This window comes from Channa argus, chromosome 7 (assembly GCF_033026475.1).
Source record: "Channa argus isolate prfri chromosome 7, Channa argus male v1.0, whole genome shotgun sequence".
NCBI lineage: Eukaryota > Metazoa > Chordata > Actinopteri > Anabantiformes > Channidae > Channa > Channa argus.
This window is the reverse complement of record NC_090203.1, coordinates 24,867,691-24,888,361: the sequence shown is the minus strand read 5'-3', so window position 1 is coordinate 24,888,361 and position 20,671 is coordinate 24,867,691. Positions and strand designations below refer to the sequence as shown.

Here is a 20,671-nt window from a genome sequence, read left to right as displayed (position 1 = left end):
CCAGTCCTATGAAGTGAGGTACCGTGGGTGCAAAGTGAGGCGTGACCATAATAGGAGATAATCCACCATATCAATGACTCTCCTCTCTGCTCAGGCTCAGCAGGCTGATTCTGGGGCCTGGCCCAGCTTTCAGAGCGCCACACGCTTTGTCAGTAAGATAAGAGATGCTGATAGATGGACACAAAAAGAGCGCAAATGCCAGCACATCCTCTCTGTTAACACAGCTGGGAAGATTACTAATGTCTTCTTCCACAGTTTCCTTTCTTCCTCCTGGGCATCTCCTCTGCAACATCCTTCTCTCCTCTTTTCCTTCCACACTTTACTCTCTGCTTCCTCCTCCTGCTTCCTCCTTCTATACTTTTGCAGCATGTAGCATCTGTTTTTTTTTTTTTAGCCTTAGATGCTCGTTCTCAATGCATCCATCTCCTTTCTATGACCAACTTGCCTCTACTAGACAAGTAAATCCAAAAAGAAACCGTTTAACAGATGTTTACTTTGTAACTCTGTCATGATTGAAAAAAATATATCGAAGAAAACTAACAGCTTCAGCACATTCCACTGGCTGGTCTTTTAGCTCTCTGCAGGAAGAGGATGTTGTTTTTACTAGTAGCAGGGCAAATAAACCACGAGTGTTATATTACACAATATATTAAATAAGCCCTGTCATATTGACAGCAGACAGATGCTAAAGGGTAATGATTTTACTGCCTGGTAAAGTGAGGAGATAAATGTTAGAAAAACTAATTATCTTTGCGAAACCTTTTCTCTGTAATTTCTTCCATACTTTAATGTCTATTTTATGTAATTAGTTGTTTAACATAACGTGAATGTAAACATTTAAAACATCCTAAGACAGAAGATGCAATATTTCATTTTAAACTTTTGTGTGCAAAAAGCCCAGGAAATTCTGGTATTTCCAAAATTTCACTTTTATTATTATTGTTGTTATTATTATTTTACACACTAGAATTGTATTAACCAAAATTACACACACAGTTTCACATTTTGGGTAATTTTTATAAATCAGCAATTTTACTTTATATTAGTCGTTTCCCAATACCACCTTTTGCAGACTGACTAAATTTGAGGATACAAAGTACCAATACAAACACTAAAATGTTTTGCTTCTAGTATAAGTTGCTAGACAGTAAAATCCTCATCAATCCACTGCAGATAATCAAATCCCACAAGAACACAAATCGTCTTCTACCAAAACAAATATGGGGGTGACTGGTGTTCCATAATCATAGCAACTTTTACTGCAAACAACAAAAAGAAAAGGAAAAACAGATGAACAAATGACACATTTAGGGTGAAGTCTTGGATGAAGAATAACTTACTAATAACGTCTTAAAACAAAGAAAAGTTTACGTTACTTTCTAGTTATTTTATATAACCCTCGTTGTTGCAGATGTTAGTTTAGAATTCCTCCACTTTGAATAGTTAACTGGTTTCCACTGGATTTAAATGTTCCAAACTGGCTCCCATCCAGCTGTAGCTGAACAGCATCAGAGTCTATTTGGATAAAGTTCCGTCATCACACAGCTGGACTCCAAAGACTGCACAGACTTATGCCGTATGTTCGAATGCCATGTTACTAACTATATTTGTATTGACATGACCACTGAAGGTAAAATCTATGTAGCAGTTACTCATATTTGGAACAAGCAAAACAAAACCTTTCTGTTGTGCAGCCCCAAGTGTGAAATAGCACAAGTGTGACAAGCTGGGTGGTATCTGATCAATCAAATACATTCAGCACTACAGGCACCAGCCTCAAAGTTCCTGAACCTTCAGAATGTACTACCACCAGAATAGTGACCTTTTTATTAGAGGGTAGAACTACGGTCCAGAATTTAATTTAGACTCTGGTTCCTTTGGTATAAACGGGGCTAATCACATGCAAATCGCAGCTCCCTCAAGGACTGATACTCCAAGAGAGGTTCCTGGATTTGAGTTCCTTTGAAAGAGGAGTACCAGCACATTTGTTGTGGAAATGCACCTTTTACTCATGGATAAACATTTAATTGAGTGTCTGGGCCTGTGAAGGGTGAAGTCACACTCATGACTCAATTGTGATGCACAAAAATGCAATTAAAGTAAGGCTGGTGCCATGACAGGAGCTATGGAAGATTACGTTAGCACAGGTAAAAAATAAAAATGGTTGCATCACACTTAATTAGTGGTTTATTCACCAGCTGGTGAGCATGCTAAGTTATTTTTGTTGTAATCACGGCTTGGAATGGCATGAAGCTATTTAATTTGGTGAAAATGTTTTAGTGCACTTTTTTGTAGCTTTTAAAATAGGTACAACAATAATAAAATAGTTTATACATTTTCTTTAAATAACCAGGACTTTTCCTTCAGTGCAGAAAAAATAACTACTGTTTAAATGTGCTCTTCAGTCTCCTACATGCATCTGCACACACAGTAGCTCACTTCTTCATTAGTGAATCACTTTCCTCAGCCACCCACAATAATGTCAAGTTCAGCAGTTAATTTACCTGCTTTATATACTAGTGAAAAATTAGTTTACGGCCTAAGTACATATATAATACACTGATAAGATACACTGCAACAAAACAGATGAGATCCATCCATCTATCCAATAATGTTTACTACTTATCCTGGACAATTCCTCATGTCACATATTAAGGTATCAATATACTTTTGGGATGAGAACGTCTTCCCAATACACGACAACCCAATACAGCAGTCAAGTTCTGTGTGCATCACGCCAACACAACTTTCACTCGGTTATGTTCTCTGTTATACAAAAAAAGAGTTATGTTCCAGAATTTAATGACTGGAGTCCATCTAAATTGCCCTCTAGATTTTTAAATGAAGAATCACTGCATTAAAGTCGTGTGAGGATTTCATTAGTCCTTTGAAGCTGATCTCAGACTGCAAGTGAATCTAGTTTCTGAGCCGCTTGCTGTTCTGCAGTGGGGAGCACAGGGTGAGCAGTGCTTCTGTTCAGCCAAAGCCAATGCCAGAGCCAATGTCTGGAAACGCTGACTGGATTGGATACTGTGTTTGAGACAAGTAAACAGTGTCTTTCCCACTAACCCAGCCATACATCGTAACCATGGTAACAAAATAACGACTACGACAATTGTAGCCTCAAATCACTTATCAGGGGCTAAGATTTAAAAATGAACAATAGTGAAATATATTTATTTATGGTTACTTATTTGCTGCTTAATATGTCAAACAGCAGCTTGTGGCGACAGGACAAGTAAACCATGATGTCAGTATGCTGTCTGCCAAAGATTGTTAATATGAGGCAGGAGGTATTACTTTGTCACACCTCTGAACACACGCTGACATCAATGGATTAGTCCTCAGACCTCTCAAACATAGTAAGACCACTACTGTAATCAAATCGGATGTTTAGCCCCATAAGACTATGGCTAAACTATTAGTTCATGGTGAAAAACTTTTGGTATTATTAGTGTAAGTGGCAATAACTATATTAGTGTATTACAATATTCAACTGATCACTCTAAGTCACACCACTGCTGCCTTAAAAAAAGTTTAACTTTATCTATACTGCAACCATCAACTGTACCACTGCTGACACATCTCATTATGCAATGTCATATCCACTGTAACTCCTGTGCCGCAGCGTTATACCTCAGCAGTATCAGGACCGCAAAGATACTGATGTAATCTTGATGAAAGTGCAGAAAGCACAGTCTACATACAGATCAATACTAGAATACCTGCACTGTAAAGATATACGGTGTATTCTGATCATAAAAAAAGCATTTTCTGTTCATTGTTAGTTTTGAGCTAAAAGAGAAATGCCCTCTGTGCAGCAAGCAGACATCATACGAAAGCTATGAAGGACAATAGGAAAAAGATGTATAAATTCAATCTTTATACACTGTTGGCCAAAAAGTTGGCATAAAATATTTTTTACCTCTTCACATAAAATCCAAAGATATCACAGTGAAAGCTAAACTACAATTAACCTTTTCAAAAAGGAGGAATGTGTCTAAAAAATAATAGATTACCAGAAGCTCAACAGAAGTGAATAGTTTGAACTCTATGACACTGATCCTCAAACTTTACCCTCTGATATGGCTCAGTGCACTGTTGTGCCACCAAGTACGGTGGCAGGTGCCTGTTAAAACTGCACAACTTTTCAACAACTTAGACCCAAAATGGCACCAGTTTGACACTCGATGTTGGCTCTAAACACTAAAAGACGTGGGCATTAAAATGAGCAACACAGCGGTTTGGTTAGGGACTAAATAAAGATGTCTAGGGTTAGTGAAAAAGTTACGGTTTGCCTTAAAAAACTCATTACTTCCTTAAAGCCACTTCAAATGACACATGACATGATGTTAAGGACGAACTGATTTAATATAACTGTTGCCACAATTTAAAAACAGACTCTGTCTGAATGTTCTGTGTATTTATGAACCATCCACCACCCCAACCTCTGTCCTGACAAACTTTGAAAGCTATAAATAGTACATCACTACTGCTGCTAGTTGCAGCCAAGTAATAGAACATGCTGGGTTTTTTTTGTTTTTGTGAATGGCACATACTTTTATTTCACAGGACGACCGTCTCTGATTTATAATTCATTTGGACGTGAACTTTCTATTGGTAGTTTACACTGTGCATATACATCTTGTGATTTAAATTGGTTTTATTCTTTCTGAAAGGACCTTTTAACCACAGCAACAGTGAAAAAAAAAAAAAACTACTTTTCACACCTTTCAAATCATTATTTCTTTCCTTCTTCTCTCGTTAACTAGTGGAACAACTGTTATCTAGCATGTTGAGAGCACACAAAACCTATTGTGAGCCCATTAGCAGCTTATGACCTCTCACCTTCTGTCAACTGTGAAAGACTGTAATTATCATAAACAGCGGATGGACACATTAACACATTAACAAAGAGCACCTCTCACCGAAAGAGTCAGCAATACCTCTAATTCTTTGTGGCCATAAAAGCCCTTGTCTTTCATCTGTGAAACTGGAAATGGTGCATGGAGAGGTTGGAATGTGTGTTTTTGGATAAGTAGCCACAACATAAGAGAAATGTTACACGTTACATATTTCAAAAAATAGTCCAAGACTGAGCTTCGTACAGCATTGAGAGCTGATTAAACCCGTTTTTTTTTTTTTTCTTTTTTGCTCCAGTCACTGAAAGGATGCAATAATTATGAAACTTGATTTAGGCCAACACTGACCCACAGAGATTTTATGAGCACAGCTTCAAAAGACACGCTGCTTAAATGATTTTTAATGGCATGTTTTGATTTAAACAGAATGGTTCTCTAGTTTCTATTCACATGCTTTAATCCCAATTAATCGTACCAACACAGGCACACAGAAGTACATAATCTGACAGACAAGCATGTTGCCCAATGAGATAATACGCAGTGCATATTCTGTTTAATGCACTGCGTGTGCAGTCTGTGCTGTGGGGTCTCAGAGGCAGTAAATAAAACATCGAGATACATGGATTTACAAAATGTTAACATTAATTATTTCTCCAAGAAATAGATAAAATAAATGAAAATAAAAGCATTTCCCATTGCTTTAATATATGTATTATTCTAGGTGGATATTTTTAGTTTGCAGTTTCCACTGTAACTACTTCAGTGTGAGAATGAAACATTACATTTTCCTATTTTTCAAATTCCTCCTTTCTAAATAGAGGTCCTTCCAATGACTATTCAAGTATAAATCCCATTATATGACCAGCCGTTGTCATTCCCAGGGCATCGAAAAGCATCGCTTTTCCCAGTCCTTTTATGGTAGATGCTGACAAATACCCATTTGTCAGTGATCGATCCACAACATTTTCAGTGAAGCACAATGCGAAGCCCAATGCTTTAAGCTTTTGAAACCTAAACCATCCGGGGTTTGACTCTAGTTTAAAGTAGGTGTGGGACATTATCACTATGTATGTGTTTTGTTTTTATGTAGTTTGTCCTAGTCGAAGGTTTTAGTGTCTAACCCTGAAATCGTTTTCCCTAACACTAGTGCAGTTTTTTTGTGTATGTATAGTCAATGCCATGGCATCAGATGGTGGCGCTTCATGAGCGTCCAATTAGGAATGCGAAGTGTACCTGTGGCATTAGGATGACAGGCCAAAGGATGTGGAAATGCAGCACAATTTGACACCTTGGAAACAGTCTTCTGACACTGGGATGAGGACGTGTTGTTATATCAAATAGCACCACATACTATAGTGATACTAAAAGTCCAGTTATTTGAAACTATACGTTTAGTACCATTAGGTCAACACATACTTTTAGTGTCAGTGTTGAGGCAGTTGCTAAACTATTCAAAGATGTACATATAGAGACTGAAAAGCATTTTTGTTCTTCTACATCAGTTTGGATACTTCTTATTGTAAAATTGTGCATTGTGAGTTACCCATCTTGAAACATGTGCAATATTATATCAGGAAAGTACATTGGTAAACACACAACTGAAGTTCTTTCCTTGATATAACTGCAGCAACCTCATAAAAATTATTAGTCTGCAAAACTGCAACTGCAAATACATGAAATAAAAAAATAAGTGGGGCAAAATGTTTATTATAGGCACCATAATCGCAATTCCAGAATTCTATTAATGAGGATAAGTTGATTAATATCAAGTCACATCACAAATATGCTGATCAGTCAAATGTTACCAGACAGTATATTTCTTTTCAAGCGAAATATCTTCTTGCAGTACAGAATCCATTTAAGCCCTTTCTTCAAAAATTACTTTCTGATTTAAATAAATAGCAAACTTGTTTGCATTTTTGTTCAGATGCAAAATATCTCCTGTTTGTGGTTTCGTCTAATAAAAACTAAACACTTGTGTGAAGTGGTTCTAGATCAGTCTTTCTCTAACCCCAACCAAGTGTTGTGGCCATCTAAATAAAACACCTTTGCAAGTTTGGAGATTTTTTTCGAGAAATAAAATTCATACTGAACATATCCAATAAAATGTTCCTTGACAATTTGAAACTCACAGCATATAATGTAGAGATTGTGATGTGTCTCAACAGTTTTATTATTATAATTATTATGACTTTGTGGGACACAAATTATGACTCTTAACCAAGTTAGGATCTCTACTGTACTTGTATAACATGTACTGTTAACCTGCACTGACCTTGGGTCCCTATCAGAGACATGTGAAGGACGATCTAGGTTTTAGACCCTCCCCCACCACTCTACATTCACGTTACATACAGACAGAAATATGCAGACTCTCTCCAGGCTCCTGCAGTGAGGCAAGGTGTAGACGGGGATAGTGTATATTTAATTAAAAACAGAGCGAAGGAGAAGCCATGTATCTCTGTAAAGCCAACCTAATTAAAGTGCTATCACATCCATGCCTCACTGCAGACTCTTCTTAAGCACAAAAGCTTCTTCTCTGACAAATTAGAAACAATGGATTCTGTGTCTCTTCAAAAACAAATGATACTGCTTTATTTGACTCATTTTAAACACTTATTTTAGTATTGTTGATTCTCTTCTATGCAATGTGACTGGAACAAACAAACTGAATGAGCTAGGTGCTCGTAGCATGCAGTGGAAGACATTTATATATTTATTTATCAAAGATATTTTGTGAACTTATTTTTAACACATTAAATGGATAGAATTTTCAGTGCTCATGTGACGGTAATAAGCTGGCAGGAAGGAAGATTTTTAGGGTGTATTTATATTTTTAATATCATTAGAAAATGTATTTAAAGAACCAAAGGTGCAAAGACTGCCTGAGGACTGCACTGAAGAATCAAAGCCAAATTCTTTGTGTAAATAGAATTGGGTAAAAATAAAAAGCAAATGTTGTGGCTGATTGGAGTAAGCACAGGAAGAACATGCAAACTCCACACAGACCAGACCACCACAGCAGCTGGTAGGTGGATTCAAACCTGGAATCTTCCAGCTGTAAGACAGACACTGTGTATTGTTATTTAGGCCCTGTGGATTTTCTGGATAAATGTGACCAAATACGTGATCAGATACAAATGCAAAAATCAGAAATGTAGACAAACTGACTTCAGCTGAGCCGATTAGACAAAAGTATATACATTTAATTATTTATTATGGAGAATGTTTCACAATAAATATTTGTTTCTGATAAAATGATCCTAACCACTAGGATTATCAATTCATTTAGGGGGAGATTAGTCTGTCAATCCAATCAGATGTGAGTGTGACTGGAATAACAAGCTGTGAAGGAAGGAGGTCCTAACTAATTTAAAAAAGAGAAATCTGGGTCTTCTCTATCAAAGTCGGATCTTGACAAACACAGGTTTGTTAAAGTGTGTCAAGGCTTAGGAGTCGTTTCCGGACTTTTTGGCGCCTTAGGCGTCCAAGCCCTTCTTGTATTACTTTAATGAATAGATTTTTCTTTTCCTGTTCTCTACCTCTTTCCTCTGTTTTCTGTACTGTGCCCCAGAGAATTTTGACCTTTTAATGCTGCAGTGTAGGGATGTCACAATATTTACTGGAATTTCTAACTTCAGTACTGTACGTCGAAAAATATCGATATTCAATACAATTTTCTATACCAGGGAGAGAACACGATCAAGAATTTAGTTTTCTTAAAATAATATTACAAGGCTACGCAGTAATGTGATTGATGCATATGTCCTCTGCTACAGCGCTGTTCACCTTTTTAGCTTCATGAGTTTTCATTCTTTGCTGTTCAAATACAGCAATAGTTAAGTATTTCGCTGCGTTTAGCTCACAAACCCATGCAGATGACATCACCCGGTGGAGTTTTTCATCATTAGGAGTTTAGATGATGTCAACTGTAACACTGCAATCAACTCACTCTAATAACAATAAATGTAACAAGACATTTTCTCTTTAAATCTATAGTGTTTAACAGAAATGAAATAGTAGTTCATCTGGACATGGGGATTACTTCTACTGATTATTGATGGGTCTTTTAGGAACATTTGCACTTGGGCTTGCAACCCGGTGCTTTCTTTCTGGGTAGCTGTGACAGAGAGACTCTCCGCTATCCTGGGCTGCAGAATCCCCACATCTCCATCCCTCTGTTTACTTGGCAACATCTCAGAAGTTGATAATTTCTAAGTTAAATATAAAAACCCAGTACTCATGTCCTTAACAATCACCAAGGAAATTATTTTTCAAAACTGGAAGCCTAATGCCTCACTTCATATCAGTCACTGGACATATCTTCACACAGAAACATAACCATAGAGAAAACATCAGCTACATACAAAAACAACACAGCAAACTTCAATGAAGCTTGGAACCCATTTCTAGAACATTTCAACTCAAACAAAATGCCTGGGACTGAAGCCACGCACATGTCCACACACACACACCCCCGCCACAAACAGCAAAATATTAGACTAGTCATGATCCCTTTTTTTGTTTTAAATAAATACCATCACTTTTATCAATATCCATCATTATTATTTTTAGCAGTAGTAATTGATTGTGATTATAGTTATTATTATTATCAATAATATTGTTAGTAGTACTAGTAGTAGTGGTAGTTGTAGTAGTAGTAGCTTTCCTTTTCCCCCTCACTACCCCTCCCCGGTCCTCCAACCCCAATGCACCTTCACAAGCAAACATACACTGTACATAGGTAACACGTGTCTTTTCTTTTGCTCGTATATCACACTGTTGTTATGCTGTTATGTTTTGTATTGTGTGATTTGTTAATTCTTTTGTATTTGTTTTGTTTTGTGGTGGATTAAAAAAAGAAAGAAAGAAGAAATAAAAGGCACATTTGCAGCTCATTCATGATTCAACGTGCTGTTGTCTTGTCCTCCACACACTGAACAAGTTACAGCCACGTGAGAGCACATTTACTCACTTTGAAAGTACGCACTTAAAGTCTGACCAACAAGTGGATAGATTTGTCACTAGTCACTTTTTTGTTGGGCTCCTAAAAGTCATCACATATAGTAATAAATGTGGCTTAATTGGTAACACAGTTGATGAGACGGATTGAGGGAAGGGAGGTGGAGCTGTGTGGGCAGCGCACTCTGTGTGTGTGTGAGTGTGTGTGAGTGTGTGTGTGTGTGTGTGTGTGTGTGTGTGTGTGTGTGTGGGTGGGTGGGTGGGTGGTTGTCAACTCGCTGTCCCCCACGCACAACATCTTTCCCTCAAAGCTGCTGCAGGTAGCTGTCTCTCATACTGACCCTTACTAAGCTTGACTGCTCTTTCAGAGCGCAGCTGTCTGATGTATGTAATATCCTTCCATGTATTTAAAAAGAAAATGTGTTTATGCAGATACTAAAGGCTGCTCCTTAAATGCGATTGCAAATTATAACAAAAATTAAAACAAATGCATCTCTTTTGGCTCCCCTCCAGCTGGTGGCACCCTAGGTGACCAACAATTTGCATGGCTTGAACAAAAGAAAATATTGAAGATCTTAAAAAAAGAGTTGTTTACGATCACCAGGCTGGAAAAAAATACGAAACATTTTTTAAAGAGTTTCGCCTCCAACTGGATTTAATGCCATTGTTCCCCTCCCAAGGAGTGGTTGACCAACAAAGGGCAGAGCATGGAATAGTTCACAAGAAACAAGAAACCCCAGTATAATGTCTGATGTGCATGAGTCCACCATTAGGAGAATAATGAACCACAATGCTGAACATGCAAGGAGCCACCTCTCTCTAAAAAGAAGACAGCGGTTGGACAAATGTTATGTTGGTAGAAGAGGCCAAAGTATGCTGTTTATCATGATTTTGGTCCTGTCTTGTTCAACAAGAAAACATACAAGTATCTATCTGTGAACTTATGGCTCAAAAGAAAGTGGATCATGCGGCAGGATAAAGACCCTAAACACACACTTCTACCAAAGAATGGGTGTAAAACATTCAATCTCTTTAATGTCTCAGTCATAGTCCTGAGCTTAACCACAGAAAGGCTGTGTAAGGACCTGAAGCAAGAAAGACAACAACATCTCTGAAGCTGTTCTGTAAATAGGAATGGGCTAAAATCCATTTAAGCTGATGTGCAGAGTTAAAATCATAGGTTCTTAATACAGGAAATAGTTATTAGGAATTAGTTGAACTGCAGAAAAGTCGGGGCTATATCAGTTTCTTTTGCCACATTCCAACTTTTAAGATTGGATCACTTTCAACAAGCTAAGAGCGGCTGACAGCAACCCTTTTCTGAAAATAGAGCTTTGCCTCCAGCATTTGCACACAGTGATGCTGCAGACACACCCTCAGCTTCTCGTGTGCTTAGTAGTGGATGTTCAATGGAAAATTCTGTCAGCATAAAATATGTGCGGACTTCTAAACGGATTAAGTATTTTAAATATTGGATGCTGTGCGCGTTTTAGGCCACAAGAATTCAGGACACACTAACATGTTATGCCAGTGTAAAGTGTATGTAAAAATGCTGCGGTAACCACTCAAAATGTTGTAGCAGGCTGCATAATGCCAACATTTTAAAGTTTAACTGAAGTCATTTACCTTGACTCGTCTACATGAACAAATCTGCCTATCACCAAAGCACTTTCTTCTCCATTCTGTGGCAGGTTAAAGTGCCAGCAGGAGTGAGTATGTACAATAATTCATATCCATAGCTGAGTCAAGTATACAGGTTTGTTGTACTGGAAGCATAACGTGAGAGAGTGGATACAGCAACAGTTCCATGGGGACGAACCCAGAGGGTATAACATGAGACATCAGTTCATGTGTCTCTTAACTCATTAACATATCAGCTGAAATGATTAATTTGTTCATTTGGGGCCAGAGCTACCAGCTTCCTCTCTGCTGCTGTGGTTGATTTAGCTCCTTTCATTTATTCCATTCCATTCATTTTATGCTTGAGATGAGACACAGTGAAAGGACCGTGATACCATCCTTACAGAATTTGCCACTATAGCCTGGAGATGCAGTGCACATTGCTGGGTGGTATTTTACAATGCAGGATCTTTTAAGTAAACTTTGAAATGGTAAATCTATGAGCGGAATTTTTATTTTTTTTTTCATAAGGAGTCTGTTAATATAGTTGTTACAGTCTGGTTAATGTCCCACAGATGATCAGCTCATGGCAACACTGGCTACTAGAAATATATTAGAAAAATGAGATGCATGACACAGCAGATAATCACAATGATATGTTAACAACATATGTTAGATAGCTCTGGCATTTAGCTTAATGATCCTTTACATTACCTATTTGGAAGTATGCTCTTGTAATTAATGTAACTGGTCTTATTTATTTATTATTTTTCTACATCTGTCTCGTTTCTGAATGTGGAAAGTCTGATTACTGGCACTAGGTTTGTTACTTCACGTCACATCTAAGAAGAGTTGCCTATAATGCACATAGCCAAATGGAAATGACACTTTAAATTCTATGTGCCATAAAGCTCTAAACTGATCAACAAAACTGGTTGGCATTTTCTTTCCTTTTTGATAAATGTTTGAGAAAAGGTACCGGAAATGACACCAAAAGTAAAACTTTGTTATTAACAATAAATTAGGATTCCCTAACCATTCTATTAAATTCACATTCATTTGTGAAGAATGATGATGATGATGATGATGAATAAAAGCCTCTAAAAACTCATTGGTAAAAAGCAAGAAACCAGACGCTTCTCGGGGGGTGTGGTTGGTGGAGGTGGACACCCCAAACTCAGTACTAGCCTCCACTCTGTCTGTTCCCTGCTCTAAATATTTGTATACTTTTTTTCTATTTTATATACTGTATGTGAAAAAGTTAAATCTACAGGAAATCACAATGAATCACAATTTAATACCTTTTTAATATATATTAAATATTGATCATATAAAGGTAATAAGAGGAAAAGGAAACTGGCTGAAAGAGAATTTGCTGTAAGATACTGGTAGACATCACAAAAATCATAAGTACAATTTAATGTGACACTGACATGTGCAGACAGTAGCAATGCCTACACAGTTAGGAGAAATGAAACAAACACCCCTGATATAATAAAGAATGAACAAAACTTGCAGCTGGCTCCAACATGCTTCAATCAGCCTACCTGCACAAGTGTACAGAAAAGGTTTGTTACTGTTTAGATAATACTGATAAATCAAATATTTTGTAGAACAGTGTTTGTATAGCATCTTCATTTTTACTGTACTGTACTTTCAAGGACATCAGGTCATTGTACCATCTCCTCACACTGTGTCTTTTTTCTAGGATTCTTGGTGGAAGTTTGTAATTTAATATTTTGCATCAGTAACCCTAGGTTTTTTACATTATTCTGTATTTCAGATCAGTCTGCATGTTGCTCTATCACTCTCCTCCAGTTCCAATAATACAATATGGGTTGTTTCAGCACACAGTAAGTGGAAGCAGGCCGGCTCCTGGTTCTCTCTAAAATATTACACAGTATATTATCTGCAGCTCCAGCCATTAGCCTAAAGGTACTTTGTTTCTACCGCAACATTGCTGGAGTGATTTCCAAAGCAGATAAACTGTTGATATGCCAAAATCTCAACAGTAATTACATCATGTTTTATAGTACATAATCCCTGGGAAAATGATGAGAAGCCAGATGAAAGTGTGCATCAATCAAATGTAACAAACCCAATTATTGTCAGCCCTCCCTCCTTTTTTCGTTGTTGCACACAGCCATCACACATCTCCCCATGACTCAGTCCTGATATAGCAATTACAGCTGCAGAGTCTTTGCTAATAACTGCAATCCAATCACTTCACAGCACGCATGGAAGGAAAGAAGGCCCACGATAAATAATGACAACCTGCAATTTACTTGATATTGTTATTTTTGTGCTTGCCTCCTCAATAACAGGATCATAAATGGTTTTAATTTGCTTGCTTCAAGCAGTTTCCCTCCATTGTTGTGGCCCTCACACCTACCAATGGTAGGCACAGATACATTGCTAATACATGGAACCTGTGCACATAAGCAGGAGATTGAGTAAAGAAACAAGCAACCCAAGAAGTGACTACCGGTCCTCAATGCAGCTCAATGTCAATATGTTAATACTCGTGTAAAGTGGCAGAGGCTTTATATGTGTAGACAGACAGAACTGTACAATACACAATGTGCATGTTGGAACCATTTCTTATGGAAGTACTTCAATGTGCAGTGTGCAGTGGATTCCTGAAAAAAAACTGTACCACTGCTTGTTGATAAAATGGAGTGAAAAGGGGCATAAGGTCACCCTAGTGGAATAATTTAGCCTTGATGCATCGAGATGGCATAAGTTGTAGTGATAAAAAGAGACAATCTGGGGATTTGTTTGCTATAACAAAAGTTCCAAAAAAGAGATGGGCTGCAGTATAAAATGAAAATGAAAGGGGCAACAAAAGAACAAAACAAAATATTGTGTAATGCTAAAACACAGTGAAAAAAAAAACAAACATTGGTACCTCATTATCTACGGTAAATTATGTTATTAAAAGATGCATGGAATCGCGAATTCTCTGTACCCTAAAAGGTCCAGATTGAAAAATAATAATTGAATGCGATGCTATTCGGGCCATCAGGGGCCACCGTACTAAAAGCAGATATGAGCTCAATTTAAACCACTGAGGTGACGTGAAAAACTTTCTCCCAAAACATTGACATCTCTCACGATATTACTTTAGTCATAATTTTAACCAAATGAAGGTTTCAAATGATTTGCACAGCATTGCATTCTGTTTTGTAAGGTGTATACTTTGGTGTCAACAAAAACAAGTTCCTTTGTTTTTTGCCACCACTGGCAGGAGAGACAATAACACGCCTGATAAACTGGTCGATAGGAAGCAGATCCGTAGACCATGAAATCTTATTGGGTGATCAATCAGTCAATTTTCTTTGCCTGAACCTGCTCCCACAAAATTGGACTCTTCCACAGTGGTGAAGTCAACTGGCAATTTGGGACTGCAGCGCTTTGGGGTACTCTCCTTCAACTGAGTGGGAGAACAAAATCCCTAGAAAGTCTTTTAAAAAGGAAGGGCAGCACAGGCAAAGCACTAAAAGATTTTTCTTTATAAGAAAAGACATCTTTGGAGGGAGTCTGTTAGGGCTGAGAGCTCTTACAAGCTTTCTGTAATTGGTCTAGCTTAAAGCAGAAAATACTGCTTGTAAACAGACATTTAAGGATGCAATAGTTAATGTTTGCATTGATGGCACAAAATGGCAAAAGGAGGAAACAGTTTGAATACTGGAGGTTTCATAACTCAGAAATCCGAGATAACAGTGGACAAAGCATGCAGTTCTCTTTAGAGAAAGACAGGAGGACACACACAACCACGGAGCAGCCTGTTTAACATGCACTGCTGGCAGGCTCTCGTTCGTATTCAACTATCATGTGACAGAACAACACGTTCTCGTCCCACAGCGTCAGGTATTGACGCTTCCTAAGGCGTCAGATTGTACTGCTGTTTTAAGTCCTTTGGCGTATCATATTGACACAAACTGTTAGAGTTAGGGAAAACAACTTCAGGGTAAGGTTAGGTTAGTCAACACAAAAACTTCAGAGTAAAGTAAAGTTACAAGATGAATTACAGAAAAACAAAATGCTACAAACAGTGACAATGTCAGTGTCTACTTCTTTATTATAGTAACTACTTAATACGTTTTGATGGTCATTAAAGTGCACATCATCTCCAGTGGAAAAGTCCTGTGTCTTGTTGTACCATCCGCTTCCCCGTCCACCTCCCCATGAGACCTTTTCACTTTATATTCTACACGATGCTTTAGGCATCAAATATTGAAGTGTTATGGTTTCCATTGTACTACAATGAGAATCACCATTGCAAACGAGCACCACAGAAGGGACTGGGAGTGAGAACAGGCTGGACAGTAACTCATCACTGATCTGTTCTGCCAAGGCTATGTTCTAACATGAGCTTAATAGAACCATTGGAAGAAGAATGAACAACAATGACAAAACACTTTGGATCAAAAAATAAAATCATAGTTATTTACGCACATAAGGCAAAACATCAGCCTGGGATGAAAAAAACAATACCAAGGTCTAGATTTTAGTGGCATAACTGGCCACAGTGGTGTGAAAACTTCCTGCCGCTACAGTATGAGCTGTACAGAGCATAAACCGCCTCAAACCAAATACTTTCTATATTTGTTTAGTTCACTGCAAGTCCTTATATTTTTTTTTTCCTGTAGCTACAGTATGCGTGATACCAAATATATCAAAGTTAATGAGCAAACACAAACCAGAATTTCATTTAATTTTAATTGAGTGCACGATAAAATATCTAATACACTCATTTCAACAGTGTTTAGAATTTTTTTTTTTTCTATACATATCAGAGACCATATTAGGAACAAATTAGGGGTTACTGTCCATGTCTCCTGAGAAATGCATTAAATTCCCACTTTGAGCTTCCTGTAGTCCAAACCTTTGCTCCTAAACCTGTCCTAAGAAATACATGGAGCAACAGTTAAGCCAGACAGACACAGTCCCGGCTTAGCCAAATTTTATAAAATGACTAGTTCAGACCAAATTTGGGCTAACAGGGTAAAATGTAGCCATAGCAGCTATCACTTGATGTGTGAGCAGGTTCCTGTTACTCAATTAGTCCCCTGAATGATTAATAATTCTTCTTTTAGACAATCAATCAGTTGGCAATCAATTTCTGGCACATCTAAAAGTTTGGTCAACTGTATTGTAGTGTGAACAATTTTAAAGCTCAGTTTCCTCAAAGTACCTGTTTTAAATGGAAGTGAGCTTGTTTTAAAATTATTGGAGAATATGCCTTACATTACATTACATGGCTAAAACGGTATTAAAGAAATTGCTATATATAATATTAAACAGAACTTTGTTGGGGAGCAGTCAGTCATCTGTGGCTCCATATTATTCTTTTTCCCTCTTCTTGATCTTCTTTCATTGTTCAATCACACAAAGTAGAGCAAGAATAATCATTCAGGAGAAATGAAGTTAAACCTGTGCTTTAGTCCAAAATGATTAGAAATTTAGAAAGTGGATAAAAAAATGTAAAATGGTTACAAAACTGTAAGATTCTCAGATATGGTAACAAAATCTGTTTATTTTTTATATATGTATGTGAAATATGTTTTCCCTCTCGTCACAGAGACATCTTTTGGGAGAAACCATATGCTCTCGGATTGTTCCCATCTGAGAGTAGATTGATGCCAATCAAGCTGATCAAAACCACCTGAGTGAGTGAATGTTTGCATTTTTATGAACTCGTTCACACTTGTATTTAGTGCCGTCCACTTGTGATTCCATCACTTGAGACTAATTACTAAGACTAACTTGAGATAATTATAAAAATTATAATAAAAACAAAAAGTTTTGAGTGTCCTCTTAATGGACCCTACCGTCACCCAAAATAAAACAAAACATCAAAATATAACAGCTGCATAACAGAAAATGATAAAAAACAAATGATAACAGTGGTGCAATGATTTCAACAACAGCTCCAAAAACAAACACAATTAATGGATTAAAAAATGAAAAAACATACCAGTATCGTGGAGACAATCAGGGATCGATTTGATAAGGAATCAGAGACATTAGTTGTCTTCCCCTTCTGGTTGTCTGTCATGTTCAGGCCACTTGGAGGGTCCCAGGTACCAATCTGAAAAACAGTATACAGCTTTTTAAGTATAGCTTCCACGACCAATACATGTAAAATACGCCTCTTCAATCATGCAGAAACAATATAGAGCAAATTCACCCTCATCATGAAGTCACGTCATACTTTGTTTTGGCCATATTGGACCTGTCACTGACTGCACTGCAGTGTACATGTGATACTGTCTGCTGTGTTATTTGGCGTGTGGTTCATGTTTTCTACTGTGTTTCCTGTGATGTAGGAGTTGTTATTCATCAGCCTGGCCACCCTTGAAAAACCTCTGGGCATCCCTGTAGTCACCTGCAACTCTGACTGGTGTGCAAATGATTTACACTGCTGGTAATTAAACCAAACTGATTCTTATTAGAGAAGGTTCCCGGATTCTGAATGATTTTCAAGAGCTAGTTCTTGCCTAGTCCCAGTCTGTTTAGAGTCTGTGGTCCAGTCACTGCTGTGAACTCTTTTGTTGCGTAGTTTTAGCTCTTCTAAATATTCGTCATTGTTGAAAACTGAAAATAGGTTTTCAAAGCAAAATCTAGACCTGATAAAAGCAGTACTGTAAATCTTCCTTCAGGCTCAATCCTTTCTACATCTGCCACTTTTGAACTCTTGGCATCTGCTTCCACTCAATATTTATACTGACCAGCTTATGCAATTACAATCTTGTTCCAAAATCCAAATTGCAAGAATGGTTTGTCATGATGAAAAACATATATGTAAGTCAAAATTCTGAGATCAAGTCCAGATTGACTCTGACCTTTTGGAAAATCTGTACTCTGATCTCAGGGAATGGATCTGGTAGGTGGGGTACTTGGGACGTTGTTGGCTGTGGTAATGGCTTTGAAACTATGCTTTATCATAATAAATGCACATTTACATCTAACAACTGTTTACATAGGTCCTATTTATATGTGACTTGGTATTTTACTATGTGCCCCTCATAAAAATCAGCAGCCCTTGGCCAACACATTCAGAACTTTCTGCTGGTTCTCCTGTTGAGTGAATTTGTCATGACTGGTTTTCTGATGAACATGGCTTGCTCAGCTAAAAAGCTTACCATTGCAACAAACAGAACAAACTGGACTCATTCTCTGTGGCTCGTCTTTATAGTAAAAGCATGCAGAGATGTGTCTAAACACAAAATTAGACGATGACCAATATTGCTACCCTCGAGGCTTATTTGCTGAAATTCTGAAAGGTGATCTGGCACAAAATAGTCAGATTTTGGTACATCTGTCATTATGCCATTTTAAATCCATCTCTATACACAAGTCAGCAATTTAAAGCTTTGCAAGAGCATTGACGCCCATGAGCATTACATTCATAAAAAGTGATCGACATTCAGCAATGGTTAGTGCCAAAAAGAAAAAACAATATGGAAGAAGAAATAGATGCCACATCATTCTACTCTAGATACAGAGAGTATTATCAGCATCCCTGAGGATGGTTGATAACCGTGTGAACTCTCCACACTGTTAGGGGTCACACTGTCCCACAGGGAATAATGTTTGGGGTGATCTAGCATTTGAATTGGCCACACAGCCTTTTGGAGGGTTTTTGGAGGACAACACTGAGGAGGGCTGAAAGGAGAAGGGGACATGCTGTGGAAGCCAGGAGGGAGAAGAGGATGGAAGTAAAAGTAATAGTCTCAACACCACCATCTCCCCATCATCCCCTACATGCTATTCCGGCACCCTGAGCCTTACTAGAAGCGACCATAAACACTCCGACCCACACATTAGCCACACACTCTTCAGGGCTTCTCTGATGCCCCTGTGCAAGAGCCCGAGATAGGGTTTTTAATTGCAAATCAACTGTTTAATTCAGGCTTCATGAGGCTGGAGGGCTTCTGAAGGGTTTTTTTTTTATTAATAGAGTTAATTATTCATGGAGGTGCAGGAGCACACAGAACACAGACCAGAGGTCAGGAGCTGTCTGAGAGGCAAGCACCGGTGAGGATGCCGAAATGTGAAGTGTTTGCAGTTGGATGCGAAAATAATATTTGTATCAGCTGTGTTAGCAGGCTGTCTTCCTGCCGATAATGAATCTTAAATTGACTGTAGCACACTGGAGACTTCTAGGAAAAGCTATATATAAGGAGAGTCTGGATTTAGTTTTGGAAGAAGCGAAATTAGTACATAAAAGCAGAAGGTGGTTCACGCATTTGTGTTACTTCAAACGTCTGTATCAAGTGCATAGAATATATTCATAGCAAAGATACAGTTTTTTTTTTCCTTCTAGGATCCCTCAATAAAGCAAGAGAATGTAAGGCCATGTTCAGATGAGATTAGATGGGTAGGACACTTTTACAAATACAAAGGGCTTTTGCAAAAATACTACAGTCTCATCTGCAAAACAGTAGAACATGGCTCAGAATTTGCAGGAAGGCAAAGCACCAGCATCTGGCAAAGTGCTAAGTTAAGCAATCAAATGCATGAGGTGCAAAATTCTGCAAGATTAGTTTGGCAAAGTGGAATTTTTCTTTGTGGAGGAGGATAAAATGATTGTCACCCTGATAACTTTGCGGAGCTGTGAGATGAGCTTCATTGTGCCGTGTTTCTACTCTTGATAAGGCTCCAACCTCATGTATCTATTACTCCAACATTGCAAGATTGTATTTCATCTCATTCCTGTAGTTTTTTTTAAAAAAACTGGTTATATGTCCTGTTTTTTCACTGTCGTCTATTTTTATAAAAATCTGGGAAAAACACAATCTTCTTCTTACCATGCACAGATATTAGAAAAAAAATGAGATTACTTAATAAATAAGATAAACATAGTCTAAATCTTTGATCCAACAACAATCTAATAGGCTCTTTGTAAGACAATTCAGACAGATTTCAATTATCTGTGCTTTCAGCCATCAGATTGTCCCTTAACTTCAAGTCTAAACAGTGAATGATGTGGCAACAAACAGGATATAGTCCACAGCATGGTCTTCGTAAGGAAACACAATCTATGGAAACACCTAAATGACACTTTGTTTTAAAGCAAGACAGTGATTGGGTTTGGTCTTGACTAGTGTTTTCTATCTTTACAGTGTAGTTGTATAGGAAGAATGATTTAAGCCAAAAATAACTAATTTGATGTACATGTGGACATGAGAGTACTGTTTGAAGAAGTTTTCATACATATT

The 20,671-nt window shown here is 37.7% G+C and overlaps 1 protein-coding gene across 4 annotated transcripts in view; it reads right to left on the bottom strand.

The window, feature by feature from the left end:
* The window catches only part of grik2 (glutamate receptor, ionotropic, kainate 2), a 257,673-nt gene that overhangs the window by 64,923 nt on the left and 172,079 nt on the right, over nucleotides 1-20,671 (bottom strand). For all 4 annotated transcript variants that reach the window (XM_067510929.1, XM_067510928.1, XM_067510932.1 and 1 more), the window contains exon 10: nucleotides 17,425-17,538. In XM_067510929.1, coding sequence (XP_067367030.1) covers nucleotides 17,425-17,538 — 114 coding nt within the window. The remainder of the gene's footprint in view (nucleotides 1-17,424; nucleotides 17,539-20,671) is intronic.